The 12,913-nt window shown below is 36.2% G+C and overlaps 2 protein-coding genes across 2 annotated transcripts; one reads left to right on the top strand and one right to left on the bottom strand.

Annotated features, from left to right (window-relative positions):
* The first annotated feature begins 6,451 nt into the window (after window positions 1–6,451).
* LOC122279364 lies at window positions 6,452–10,071 on the top strand. Its single transcript, XM_043089989.1, has 2 exons — window positions 6,452–7,790; window positions 9,338–10,071. Exons 1-2 carry the CDS (start codon window positions 7,078–7,080, stop codon window positions 9,555–9,557), a joined length of 933 nt encoding a protein of 310 aa, XP_042945923.1. The 5' UTR covers window positions 6,452–7,077; the 3' UTR covers window positions 9,558–10,071.
* A 1,589-nt stretch (window positions 10,072–11,660) lies between these two features.
* LOC122278362 lies at window positions 11,661–12,356 on the bottom strand. The gene has a single exon (XM_043088556.1). It carries the CDS (start codon window positions 12,354–12,356, stop codon window positions 11,661–11,663), a length of 696 nt encoding a protein of 231 aa, XP_042944490.1.
* Between the last annotated feature and the right edge of the window lie 557 nt (window positions 12,357–12,913).

The following is a 12,913-nucleotide window of genomic DNA, read 5'->3' on the forward strand; positions in this document are numbered from 1 at the left end:
GAACATCCATTTGCATCCTACTATTTTTTTTTTTTTTTCCTTTCGATAATGAGACTAACCTCCATGTGTTATTTTTCTATAAGGCTTCCAGTTCTTTTTGTATTGCTTGTGCGCACTTTGGATCGGATAAAGCCTCCTCAAGCTACTGGAAATATGTGTTTGAGTGAACGTCTTAAGCGGCCTGGACAAACTTTGAGAAGACACATAATTTGCAATTGGACACTTGGTCCTTCTTTCTTCCACATCTGGGGTATATCTACTTGGTGGTTTTCCACGGTTGTGTCTGAAAGGCAAGACATAACCAGTAGAAGAATCGAAGACATTAGCATGTAAAGGTGCAATGGGGGTACTTACCTCAGGAACATTCTCAGGAGGAAGAGGATCTTTGGGTACTAGAGAGTGAGGGGACTCTGTATTTTCAAGTTCTCCATTTTCAACCTCTTCATGTCCAGGTTCTTCATTTTCGAGCACTGCACATATTAATTTTGCATTTTCTGGTGATGCATCTTGTGGTTCAGCTTCATTAGCTCTAGCTTCATTTTCTGGTGATGCATCTTGTGAGTCAACTTCATTAGCTCCAATTTCATGCCCACACGCAAAGGCCATCAACCAATTCAACTCTTCCACTGAAGGGAAGAATTGGGTGCCAGGGAAGAGTAGAATGTCTCGGACTCAATAAATGTGATATCCATGGTGATATAAGTGCGGTTGGTAGTGGGATCATAGAATCGAAAGCCCTTTTCGTGTAAACCATATCCTAAAAATAAGCACCTAACTGCACATGGATCCAGTTTGGTACGTTGATTCTTTGAAAGATGAACAAAAGCAACACACCCGAAAGTTCTAAGAGGAAGCATCAATGTAGTATGCAGGGGAGGTATGGGTAGAGAGGATTTGAAGAGGAGTTTTAAAGTGAAGAATTTTAGATGACATACGGTTGATTAAGTACATGGTAGTAGCCACTGCATCCCCCCAATGGTGACTTGGCACTTTGGCTCCAAGGAGTAATGCTCGAGCTGTTTCAAGAATGTGCCTATTTTTTCTCTCAGTGACACAATTTTGTTGTGGTGTTTGAGAGCATGAGGTCTTGTGAAGGAGACCATGTTGTTGGAAATAAGCTTGAAATCGTTGGTTAATGAATTTTCTACCATTATTGGAATGGAGAAATTGAATCTTGGAGGAAAATTGGGTCTCAATTATGGCATGAAATGCTTGAAACACGGTAGAAACTTCATCTTTAGTTTTCAACTGGTAGAGTTATGTCATGCGGGTGCAATCGTCAACAAAAATCACAAACCAAAGAAAGTAGTTATCAGGGATGGTCCCCACACATCGGAGTGGATCAACGCAAATGGAATATTACTTTTATTCAGGCTAATTGGATAAGAGGTTCTATGGCTTTTAGCCATGATACATGTATCACATTTTAAATCGATATGTTGCAAACTAAAAAATAAAGCTGTGAATAAATGTTGTAGATAACCAAATGATGGATGCCCTAAATGCCGATGCCACAACCACATCTCCCTTTCTTTTCTATTGGTTTGATGGTGTGTGTAATGTGCCATGCCCATGTTGAAGTCATCCAAATAATATAGTCCCCCCCACTTAGTACTTAAGGTAGCAAATCGTGTTAACGGGTCGTATTCGTGTTGTGTCAATGCATGTACATTACACTTAATGGGTCAACATGAACACGACCCATTAAGGTAACGGGTTGACATGACACAACCCATTAAGACCCGTTAGTGAATCCTACGAAATAGTTTAACACAACACGACACGACTCATTTCAACACGTTTATGTTAACATGACACAATCCGTTTCAACTCGTTTATGTTAACCCGACCCAACCCATTTGGACACGAACATGACCCGTTAACCAGTTTGACCTGATTAATTTTATATAAGCATTAAAATTAAAATATCTATAAAAAAAATATAAAATTAACTATAAATCTAAAATTACAATCCTGATTGCATTAGATATGATAAACACATTTGTAATAATATTAATGTTACAATCTCAAATATGATGATACACGCAAATCTAAACAAATTTAGAATTTGAAGAAGGAAGTACTGTGTCCTCTTTGCTCTTGTTGTTCTCCAAGATTTCAAGGATTGCACAAAACCTCTTTGTAGCAACCTAATGCCTTGGAAGTAGTCATGCTCCCCTACAATGAACATGCGAAATAATAAAATTGTCCAAAGGAGTTCCAGAGATTGTCCAACCTCCACTACAAAAAGAAAGCACCACAAAAGATTTCAGAAGACAAATTCAAATTGACATCTATGCAATGCATAATAATAAAATTGTTGAGGTATATATTTAAACAACTGGAAACAAATAAAAAGGAAGATTTAACTTTCCCAATATTGATAGCAGTTTCTTCAGAGTGGGGAGGAGGAGCTAGAGCAGTATCACCAGGTTGGTAAGGCTGCAAATAAACAAGTTGCCATAAAAAATGGAGGGCATTTAAATATAAACTACAAGATTTTAATGATAAACCCTACAGAAAAATTAATTCTAAAGCATGCCCACATAAAAACTGGAAAATAAAAGGTATGAAACCTATAAAAAATACAGATCGAGGAAAAATACGCCAATCAAACCATTGGTTATATCCCAACTCACATAGTTGAAAGGAATTGATTTCTCAAACATATCTTTGATGAATCTCCTCACATTAATTCAGATGAAAATTTACAATAACAATTGTCCCAAACAATAACTCATTGAACCAAAGCCAAGAACAAAAAAGATGACATTGTGATGTAGAAAAGAATTCAAAAGATCACTAGGTACATCCCTTAGTGTGGTCACTCGAATCTATTAGCCCAATACTAGATTGTAGAAGGTTATTCAAAACCGATCAGTACATCATATTACTGAACATACTATATCTATGTCCAAAAACAAAGATTTGAGTTCCCAATAAACTGATAAACCAACTAATAAAAAAATGGTGAACCTACCATCTTTGTAGGAAAGAACAAATCAAAGGCTATATACACGAATTAAGCTTATAAAAAAAGCCCCTAATTAAGCCCAAAACATATACACACACTTTGGATCTGCCTTATGGAAAACCAAGCAGCATGCGTGTGTGGGTTGTGTGGGCGAGAAAGCATACCCAGTTGAGAGTAAGTAGTAAGGATACGATCGAACGGTGGAGCAATGGTAGGTTGTGCTGCTGTTGCATGGGTTGAAGATGAAGACACCGAAAAGGGGGGGCGGCATGAGAAGAGGAGAGGGAGAGAGACTATGAGAGTGAGAACAAAGAGATAAAAAAAAAAAAAAAAAAAAAAAAAAAAAATTCATGACGCAAGCTCCCTGTTCTCATGACGTAAGCTCTCTATTCTAGTTGCAGCCTATCTACTCCCTTGCAAGACACGAACCCTTAGACCACCATTTCTAATCTTCTTCCCGATCTAAGCTCCTAACACCCATGAAATCACCAAGTGCATAAGGAGAAAAGAAAGAAAAGGAAATAAACCAGAGAAAGAGAAAAAGAGAAAAACACGAGATCATCATCTCTAATCTTCTTCCTGATCACAATAAACACAAGAAATAGAGAAAAAAAAAACCCAGAGAAATAGAGAAAAAAAATAGAGAAAAAAATTTGATATTTGAGAAAAGTACCTTTGAAACATAAGAAACTCTTTTTTCACTGTACCCCCAATAATCTCCTTGCTGAGAATATCCTAAAAAGGAAAAAAAGTAGAGTACATCAATATGGTACAATTAAGTTCTTCAGTAACTTGACTCACAGACATCAATTTATTTGAAAGAGATGGAACAATGAGAGAGAGAGAGAGAGAGGGGGGGGGGGGGGAGATAAGGGTACAATTCCAACCCCTGTGACTGGGTAAGTTGCCCCATTGGCATTGGCAATTCAAGTCCTCCTGTGTGGAGTTGTGTTGGAGAAGTCATTTGAATCAAATGTCATTTGATCGTCACCCTAAGTCTATAATCCAGGCGCCATCATTCCAAGAAGTAGAGGTACAAAAATTGTGACCACAATTACTTGGATCCAGGAGTGAAGTGGAAGATTTAGCCACGGGAACAAGTGACAGCTGAGGTTCCACAGTGGCCACCGCAACTCGATCCATGCCATCTTCAATCACAAGAGCATCTCTTTTCTTTCAAGCTTGTAATTCATGCCACTAATCTGGATAGCCATGGAGTTTGAAACATGTCTCTTGAGAATGTTTGGTATTACCATAGTGTGTGCACTTGTTCCCATTAGCGTGACCCTTAGATCATGAGGATGACCTAGAATTCACCAAGGTCTATGGCTGGGCCGATTTCACACCTTTGATGGCCATAACAGTATCGCTAGCCATTGCCAATGTCATCATAGATTGGCGGATATCCTTCCTTCGAACATGAGGATATGCCTGCTCAATGGTGGGGAAAGACTTCAGTTGGAGAACACTTCGAACATGATCTAGTTGATCATCTAGTCCATCCAGAAAAATATACACTCTCTCCTCCTGTAGAATTAAGTTGTATTTCTATATGTCAATTGCACATGCCATTGGATTGGGATGACGAAAATTAATCTCATGCCACAAACCCTGTAGATCATTGTAGTACTTCTCTATCAATCCGCTTGCTTGTTTTATTTGACAAACATGTCGTCGGAGATTATATACTTGCAAGGTGTCAATGCCATCAAAGTAGTTTGTGGCAACAGAGTCTCATCCTTGCCTAGCCGTTGGGTAGTGAATAAAGTTCACAACCAAGGAGTAGTCCATTGAGTTTATCAACCATCCTTTCACCATAGCATTCTCTGTTCGCCATTTACAAAATGATGGGTTGGTTTCTGGTGGTGGAGGGTAGTCTTCATTGATATATCCCAATTTGTATTTTTCGAAGATGTACATCTCCACAACCTGAAACCATAAAGCATAGTTGGAACCATCCAACTTGATGCTTATTGGTACCGTCAGGGAATCCGTGATGGGTAAAGAAGAGGTCTGGGCCCTTATCAAGACCTCTATCATTTTCAATGTCAAATTGTCAATGATGGTTTCAAAGGTGTCAGCCATGGATGTCGAGCAGTTTGGACCCCTGCTTGATCAATAAACAAGAAACCCAAGATCATGATTTGATACCAATGCAAAATGTGATTTTCATATATATCAATTTTCATAGAACAAAGTACAAGATACATAGATAGAAGAGATATATAGATAGAAGAAAAGCTTTTTTAAGAAGCTAATATTTGTATGTACACTATCTACAGCTATAATTATATTTGACCCTTGATTGTAGGGATTCCTATATCTAAGATTTCTATAACAAGGCTAATTACATGACTCACGCCAACATATATTTGAACTTTGTTTTAATCACTGGTAGAAAATGTTAAATAAATCAATATATTTTGCATCCTCAAATTAAAGATTTTTCCTCTAAATTATTAAAATCAACATATATTAAAAAGTTGTAACCCACTTATCATTACAACATAATTGTAAATATTATGTCACCTCATTTATTTTCATTTATACTTGCAATCAGGGTCGAAAGTGATGTCATGTAAGTCTCATTTGGTTATACAAATAAGATAAGATGAAAGTTAAAAATTGAATAAAATATTGTTGAATATTATTTTTATTTTGATATTTGAAAAAAATTGAATTACCTATTATATTTTGTGTGAAAATTTGAAAAAATTATAATAATTAGATAAAATAAAATAGTTTGTAAAAACTGACCTTGGAGCATTCACGTTTGGTTTACTATAATTTTTCCTAATTTTTAGCTAGAAATCACACTTTCTAAATCTCACTCATATTTAAAAAATCTCATACATCACATTCCCTATCATTTATCTATTTTATTTAAATTATCATTTTCTATTTTTTCTTTATCATTAGAGAGTCACTATTCACATCCTAAACCTATACTTTAAAATACGAAATTGGACAAAGTGCCTATTTTATCAAAAAGTTAAGTTGATTCCTTAAATTATAGAGATAACAGTATTTTAAGATATTGGATAAGAATACTCTTAATAATTTGAGACAAAAAATGCAAATCAGATTCAAAAAATAATTTGTTTTTCGGTTAGAAAAGAAGGTAATAAATAGTAAATTACTTGGCAAAATAAATAACTAATATTTCTTAAAAATAAATAACTGATTAATTATAAAAGGACGGTGCTACACACACCGTTGGGAGCTCCCGCTAGGACTCCCACTATTGGTTTAAAATTTTTTATTTTTTTGTATTTATTTACATGTATTTTTTTAATACATTTAAATATTTTTTTAAAAAAAATCACAATATTATTAAAAAACTCTTACTTAATCATCAAGTTAAAAAAAATAATAATAGAAAAATAAAAAAAAACATAGCGGTAGAATCCATCGGTAGAAACGAGCGGTAAAACTAGTATTTTCCTTTATAAAATGAATCTGAAGAATGCACCCAAGTTTTCTGGTACATTGTCCATTTTCAAGAATCAAAACGTCGCCCTAAAACCCCAAAAGAGCAGAAATTTGTTAGGACTCAAAGACAATGGAAGCGAAAAAACCCGTTGCACGGTTGCAGTAACAGTAATCCCTTGCTTCTCTCTGGAGAACGAAACGGAAGTAACGCATCCATTCCAATTCGAGCCCTTTCTTCACCTTACCTCTTCTTTTTTATTTTTTTCAATGACAATAATTGAAATCTCTTTTTGACAAACACGCAGAGAGAATTTAGTACGGTTGTTGCAGTTGGTAGTGGGGAGAAACCTTGATCTCCCACTTTTAATGTTATTTTATTTTTCAGATTTTCATATCTTAGCTGTTGATTGGAGCTCTTTTTCGGGGTGTTTGGTTTCTTGGATTCCGATCTGTATGTACTTCACCTTTTTGGAGGTTGCAATGTGGTAACTGTTGAATTAAGTTTTTTGTAATTACCAAGAGTAGGTTTAGACACGTTTGTCCATGCTCTTATTCATAGAAATCAATGTTGGTTATTCAATTTGATGCATATAGAGACAATAATACTGCTGGTGGTTTTTGTGAGAAAGTTTGGAAATTCGACGTAGTGGTGGAGAAATTTTTGTTTGGTGATGGATCGGGAGGAGGACACGGTACTAGCCGGTCAGTTTGATCGAGGGAGGAGTGACAATTCGAGCAGTTCGGTTAATGGGGTGGCATCTGAGTCTATGATTTCAGTGAATTCAGAGGAGAGGGATTCTACATGTGTTACTGGAGGAAATGGGGCTTTGGAGAAATTGGATAGTGAGTTGGGGGCAAGTAAGCTGATAACGAACGGACACGAACAAGTAGTCAAGAAGGAGGACATTGATCAGTATGGTGGCAGTGATGTGCCGCATGAAGTTGATAGAGGGGCAAATGAAGATTCGAGCACTTTGGGTGGTGGGATTGTGCCTGAAATTGTAATTGTCATTAATTCGAATGAGGCTCTGAGTGTTGGTGGAGATGATGGGGGATTGGAAGCAAGAATTAGAGAACCGGTGTTGAGTAAGGTATCTACCAAAGAGGTGAATAAAACGGTGTCTGAACCCGAGAAGACTTCGTGTGTGATTGATGTGAAGTGCAGCAGTGGTAAAGGGTTTGGTGAGAATCTGGATGTGGAATGGGTTTGTAGGATTTGCCATTTGGGATCTGAGCCATCATCTCATGTGACGGTAAGGATTACTGGTGATGTTAATATGATGTCGATGATGGATTTAATTCAGCTCGGTTGCGGGTGTAAAGATGAGCTTGGCATTGCACATGGTTACTGTGCCGAGGCCTGGTTTAAGATAAGAGGGAACAGGTATTCATTTCTCACCTTTTGTTTTGCTTAAATTTGCTGGGGAAAATGTAACATGTTAGTGTTTGAATTTGAGCTCAAATTTGCAACCGATCATCTTCTTATGTGTTCTTTATTTTGATAATACTTTGCTTGATTTGTCCATTGATTTTTTTCTTTTTTTTTTACCCATTTTTTTGCTTGTTAAGTTTGACTTCGAGAACAAGGTCCAAAAGCTGCCACTTGATTAAGATGTTGACCCTAAAAGATCCTGTGGCATGTAATTACAATACTTGATATTCTCCCCTTATGTTGCCCTAATTCATTAGGCTTAAGAATTAGTGTTTTGTTTTTCATTAAAAATGTCAGATTTAAAGGTGAAAAATTGTTGATTAAGCTGTGAATAATTTAAGAAAGGCATTTGAGGGTGTTGAGATTGCATGTCATAAGGCTGAGTTTTTGCGATCTATTCACTAGTGCTCCCTTTCATCCAAGATTCAAAATCTTACTGTCTTTCTTGTGTTTACTAATCTCTAATCTTAGACATTGATCTTTAATTTCTGTCTTTTTCTTATTTTTTTATTTTTTCAAATTTCCCCCTTTATTTGAGTGGGGCCTTTCTCGCTCATCACCTGTTTAGTTGGGGTTTTGCTGTAATTGGGAATAAGATCTGTTGCAGTGTCTTCATCTAAAACACTTAGTTTGTAACGTCAAAACAACTCATACTTTACTGTAATTAGGATGAACTTACTTATCAAAAAAAAAAAATTAGGATGAACTCTAAATTGTAGAGTATGATATATGAAGTATTGAGTTATAAAGATGCAAGCATGACAGCATAGACTATGCTGATCTTAGTGTAATGCTTCTTTGCTACTTTATCATTGGTAAAAGGGACATATGCTTTCTCACAGTATCAATTATAGAAGAGGCCTATTTCTACCTGAGGGGCTTCAACTCTCAATGACTCGTGTAAGAGGTCTTGGGAAGGAGCCTCATATCATAGATTCGCCACTTCTATTAATATTTAAATTATTGTTACTGTTTACTTTTGGATTTTATTGCCTTTGTCTCTTCTAAGCAGAGTTCCTTGTTCCATGTTGTATATAATGTATGCATGAAACCCTTCTACCACCTTTTGGTAATTTATAGTCAGTTTAAATGGATTTGTACATAAAGAAAATTTGTTCTCGTACCATTTTTGTAAATCATGCAATGCTCTTTCTACAAGTGTTGTCCTCTCTTGCACTTAATATACTTTTATAACTAGACATCGAGATGCTCTTCTATGTAATGCATTGGTCATATAGTACAATAATGATCTGTTAATCAAATTGACACACTTGTGCACCCAAATGTGTATGAAGGGAGCAGTTAAAAATTTTCTGAAATTGTGTGGAAAACTAATTTTTGATCAAGACTCAGGTTCCCGAGTTAATCTAGTTTTATGATTAACTGATGTATCTTGAAATTGTCTCACTTATGATGGACTCATGTCAAAGTGCTTTGAACAAGAAGCTAGTGTTAGAATTCACTACTTATGCCATTCATTCTTTCATTTGTGCATACAGATTGTGTGAAATTTGTGGTAAGACTGCTAAAAATGTTACTGGTGTTGGGGATAACGGATTTATGGAGGAATGGAATGGAAGGAGATCCATAGGTGGAAGTGGTAACCCCTCAAACAGGGGTCGAGGATGTTGGTGTGGACAGCCATTCTGTAACTTTCTGATGGTATGCCTGGTAATAGGTTTTGTGCTCCCATGGTTTTTTCGTGTAAATATGTTCTGATATGGGTGTGAAAAAAAAAAAAAAACACGTGTTCTTGAGCATCGTCATTTTCCACGCTTGCATGGTGTAGCTGGTACATCATGTGGTTTCCGGCATTATAATGGTGTACGCATAGAAACTCTGCTTAGATAGGTCTTTGAATTTAGGTCCTGAAGATTTGAGGTTTTGGATTATAGACGTTGCCACCCTGACAACTTAGCAGCTGATCGGGCAATTCTTTACTGCGTTGCTGTTAATGTGGCTGGTAATGCAACGAGAAATTCTTCCTCCTTTTTATACCTTATGTAAGTAGTTATGTCTATAAATTTCATTTTCAAGGCTGCAACATTGTTTGAGCCACGATGTAGACTTTCTCTTTCCTTTCCATCTTTTTGATTTTATATTTCCTTGTTGCTGAGAGTTTTCACTGTCCACCCATTGGAACTTCATATTTGCTGGGGAGCCTCCATTAAAGACATGAAATACAATTTGTAGACCATGAATACATGGAAAAACAATTGTCTGTTTCCTTGCAGCTGCAGAGATTCTCTATATTTCCCTGGACTCAAAATAGTCACCATACTGTTATCGTTACGAGTATAGCAATCGTTTGTGCAGGCCTAATAAGCGTGTGATGTTCCCCAAATTTGAATCGGGGAACTCCTCTGTATGTAGATTTTGGTACTGTCCCATCTTGTTTTCCTCAACAAGCACTTGTTGGATGATCCTCAATCTAAAGTCATTGATCTCGTACATATGTACTCGGACTATTACTCAAATAACAAAGTTAGAAACTACCCAGGGATTGAAGCTGCCTTGGCACTCTTCAATTATTGTTTTGCTTTTCTCAATTAAAGTCAAACAAGCGGCAAAGCAAAAGCCAAACATGCATATTCCTGATTAATGTCCTCTCCCCATAACAACGAAAAAGAGGTCATTAATGTTTCTCTCGCTGCCATCGGACATATTACTTGTGTCTCGGGATATGGTTCTTTTTGGACCAAACTGGATCGAGTATGTGTATATATATATATATATTATTTTATATAATAATTGTATAAATTAACGACTCTTCATTTCAGCCTCCCCTTTACCGTGTGGGCTCGTTTCAACGTTCTATTTCTTAAACAATATTTTAGTAAAAATAATATTTGACACAATTATGAATGGTGTAAATATTGCATTTTTTTTTTTATATAAATCTTATATATATTTTTTTCTTTTTAAATAAATGTAGGACGATTACATAGATATCGTTTATCCAGCCAAAAACACAACCACCTGTCAATGCCCGGTAAAAGATGAAGCCTTGAGCCTCCTTCAAAAGTCGAAACACGAAAGCCTTTTGCGGCACCACTACAGTATTTCGCCGCACTGGAGTGTGAACATTGGGTGGAAGTGGTTTCCACGGGCCTGAATTGAAATGAGAGTAGCATCCATCCTCTTTACTTCGAATTTTCCTACTGTTTGATTATTCGTGAATCCTTTGAATTGTAGGCAGCGCACCGACGGTCAAAACCAATGCGGAAGACTGGAAGCTGGTGAAGGAAATTATTTATAATTTCCACTTTTACTTTTTGCTTGTGCTTGCTTCTGTTTTGTGCACAAGAACCATTTCAAAGTTCAAACCCCTTTTTCCCAAATTTTTTTTCTGGTTCAAAGATTGACTCTACCAGAAATTACATGGGTGGCGCATCTTCATTCTTCAATTTATAGTATTTCAGAACCTATGTGTATGCATGACAATGATGTACAAAGTTTTACAGAAAAATATAAAAATAAAAATATTTTATTCGTTAGGAGTCTAAATATCATGGAATTACCAAAACATCCAATATTTTTCTATAAATGGGTTTCTTCATTCTCAATTCGATGAAAATAATTATTGTCTGAACTTTAAATTTTTTAAGTGATATTAAATATGCAATAAACGTTATAAAATCTATTTTATGTATTTATATGATCTCTTGTATTATAGGTTTAAAGTTCGAATCTAAAGTCAGAAAAGTCTGATATAGTTTTTTCTAGCTTTATTTGCATTTACAGGTAGCGTAAATTAACAGCAATGTATAAACAAAAATTGGAAAAAACAAAAGGAGACCAAGATTTGGAACCAGATTTTCATCATCTGACAGTGGAAGCAACGGTGTGAGCCCACCATTTCAGATTATTTTTCATGTCAATGTCATCGCTCAAGGCAGTAATTTTCCAATTCATCAACGGGTTCTGTGACTTTCTTCTATCCAAAACCTCCCAAGCTTCAGAAAGATAAGGCCTTGAAGTTGCAGATTCATCAACAGCATCTTCTTCCTCATCTTTCTTCCCAAATCTTTGCAACCCAGGAACGACCGAAGCCAAGCTTGAATTCCTATCTTCTTCTGAGAAAACAAAACCCAGATCCATAAACCCTTTTAGCTCTTCAAATTCAAGGGCAGACAGGCTCTTGGTTTCGCCTCTCTTCTTTCTACTACCTGTGACCTTCTTCTTGGACGATACTTGAAGATCTGTTGTTTTAATTTTCTCCGGTTCCGTAATTTCTTTTCCGGAAAGGATGGTACGGAGCTTTGGTGAGAGGAGGACTGTATCTGGTGACACAGAGCCGCAATTGAAGCCTGCTTTGGAGCTCAGTTGGTCACTCAGGGACCTTCTATGGAGGATTGGAACGCGAGAAATCTCTGGTTTTCGCGGGTTTTCTTGAATTCCATAATCTGTATTTGCTTCGAAGTCCGACGAATTCTGTAGATTTGGGTGTTGTTTCTTGAAGATTTTGGGGCCGAACCAGTAATAATCAAAGAGCTCGATGACCTCCTCTGGGTCCATCGATGGCGGCTATGAAGGAAAAGAGAAAGGATTTTTGTAGTTTGTGTACAATAAGAGCCCTTGTAACTTGTAAGTTGTAAATACATATATATAGTGAGGTTTTGGAAGACTTCCATTGGTTCTAACACGTTTTGCATTTGGGGTCAAAATCTTTTAATAATCTATTTCTACTACTTTTACGAGTAGCGTTACTATTTCCCTCCCAGAAAGATCGAAGAAGTGAGGGATTTGATGGGAACGTGTCGGCCTCTAAGAAGAGAGAGCAATTGCGTGTGGTACTGACATGGATTAGTTCGGAGATTACTAGAGGATGAAACCTGATGAAATTTGACGCCAACGTTTCTGATAAGAACAATGTTCGGTGTAGTTATGAAATGTGAAAAAATTCTAACCGTTTAAAAAAAAATAAAAAAATAATAAGATTTATTATTTAAAAATTAAATTTATTTTTATATAAATTATATATATCTTTTTATTTTTTTAAATAATTATACGATATTTATACAAATATCATTTCATAGAATTCCAAACATCGTTTATACTGTAATTTTCTTTAA

Source organism: Carya illinoinensis, chromosome 10, assembly GCF_018687715.1.
Source record: "Carya illinoinensis cultivar Pawnee chromosome 10, C.illinoinensisPawnee_v1, whole genome shotgun sequence".
Lineage (NCBI taxonomy): Eukaryota > Viridiplantae > Streptophyta > Magnoliopsida > Fagales > Juglandaceae > Carya > Carya illinoinensis.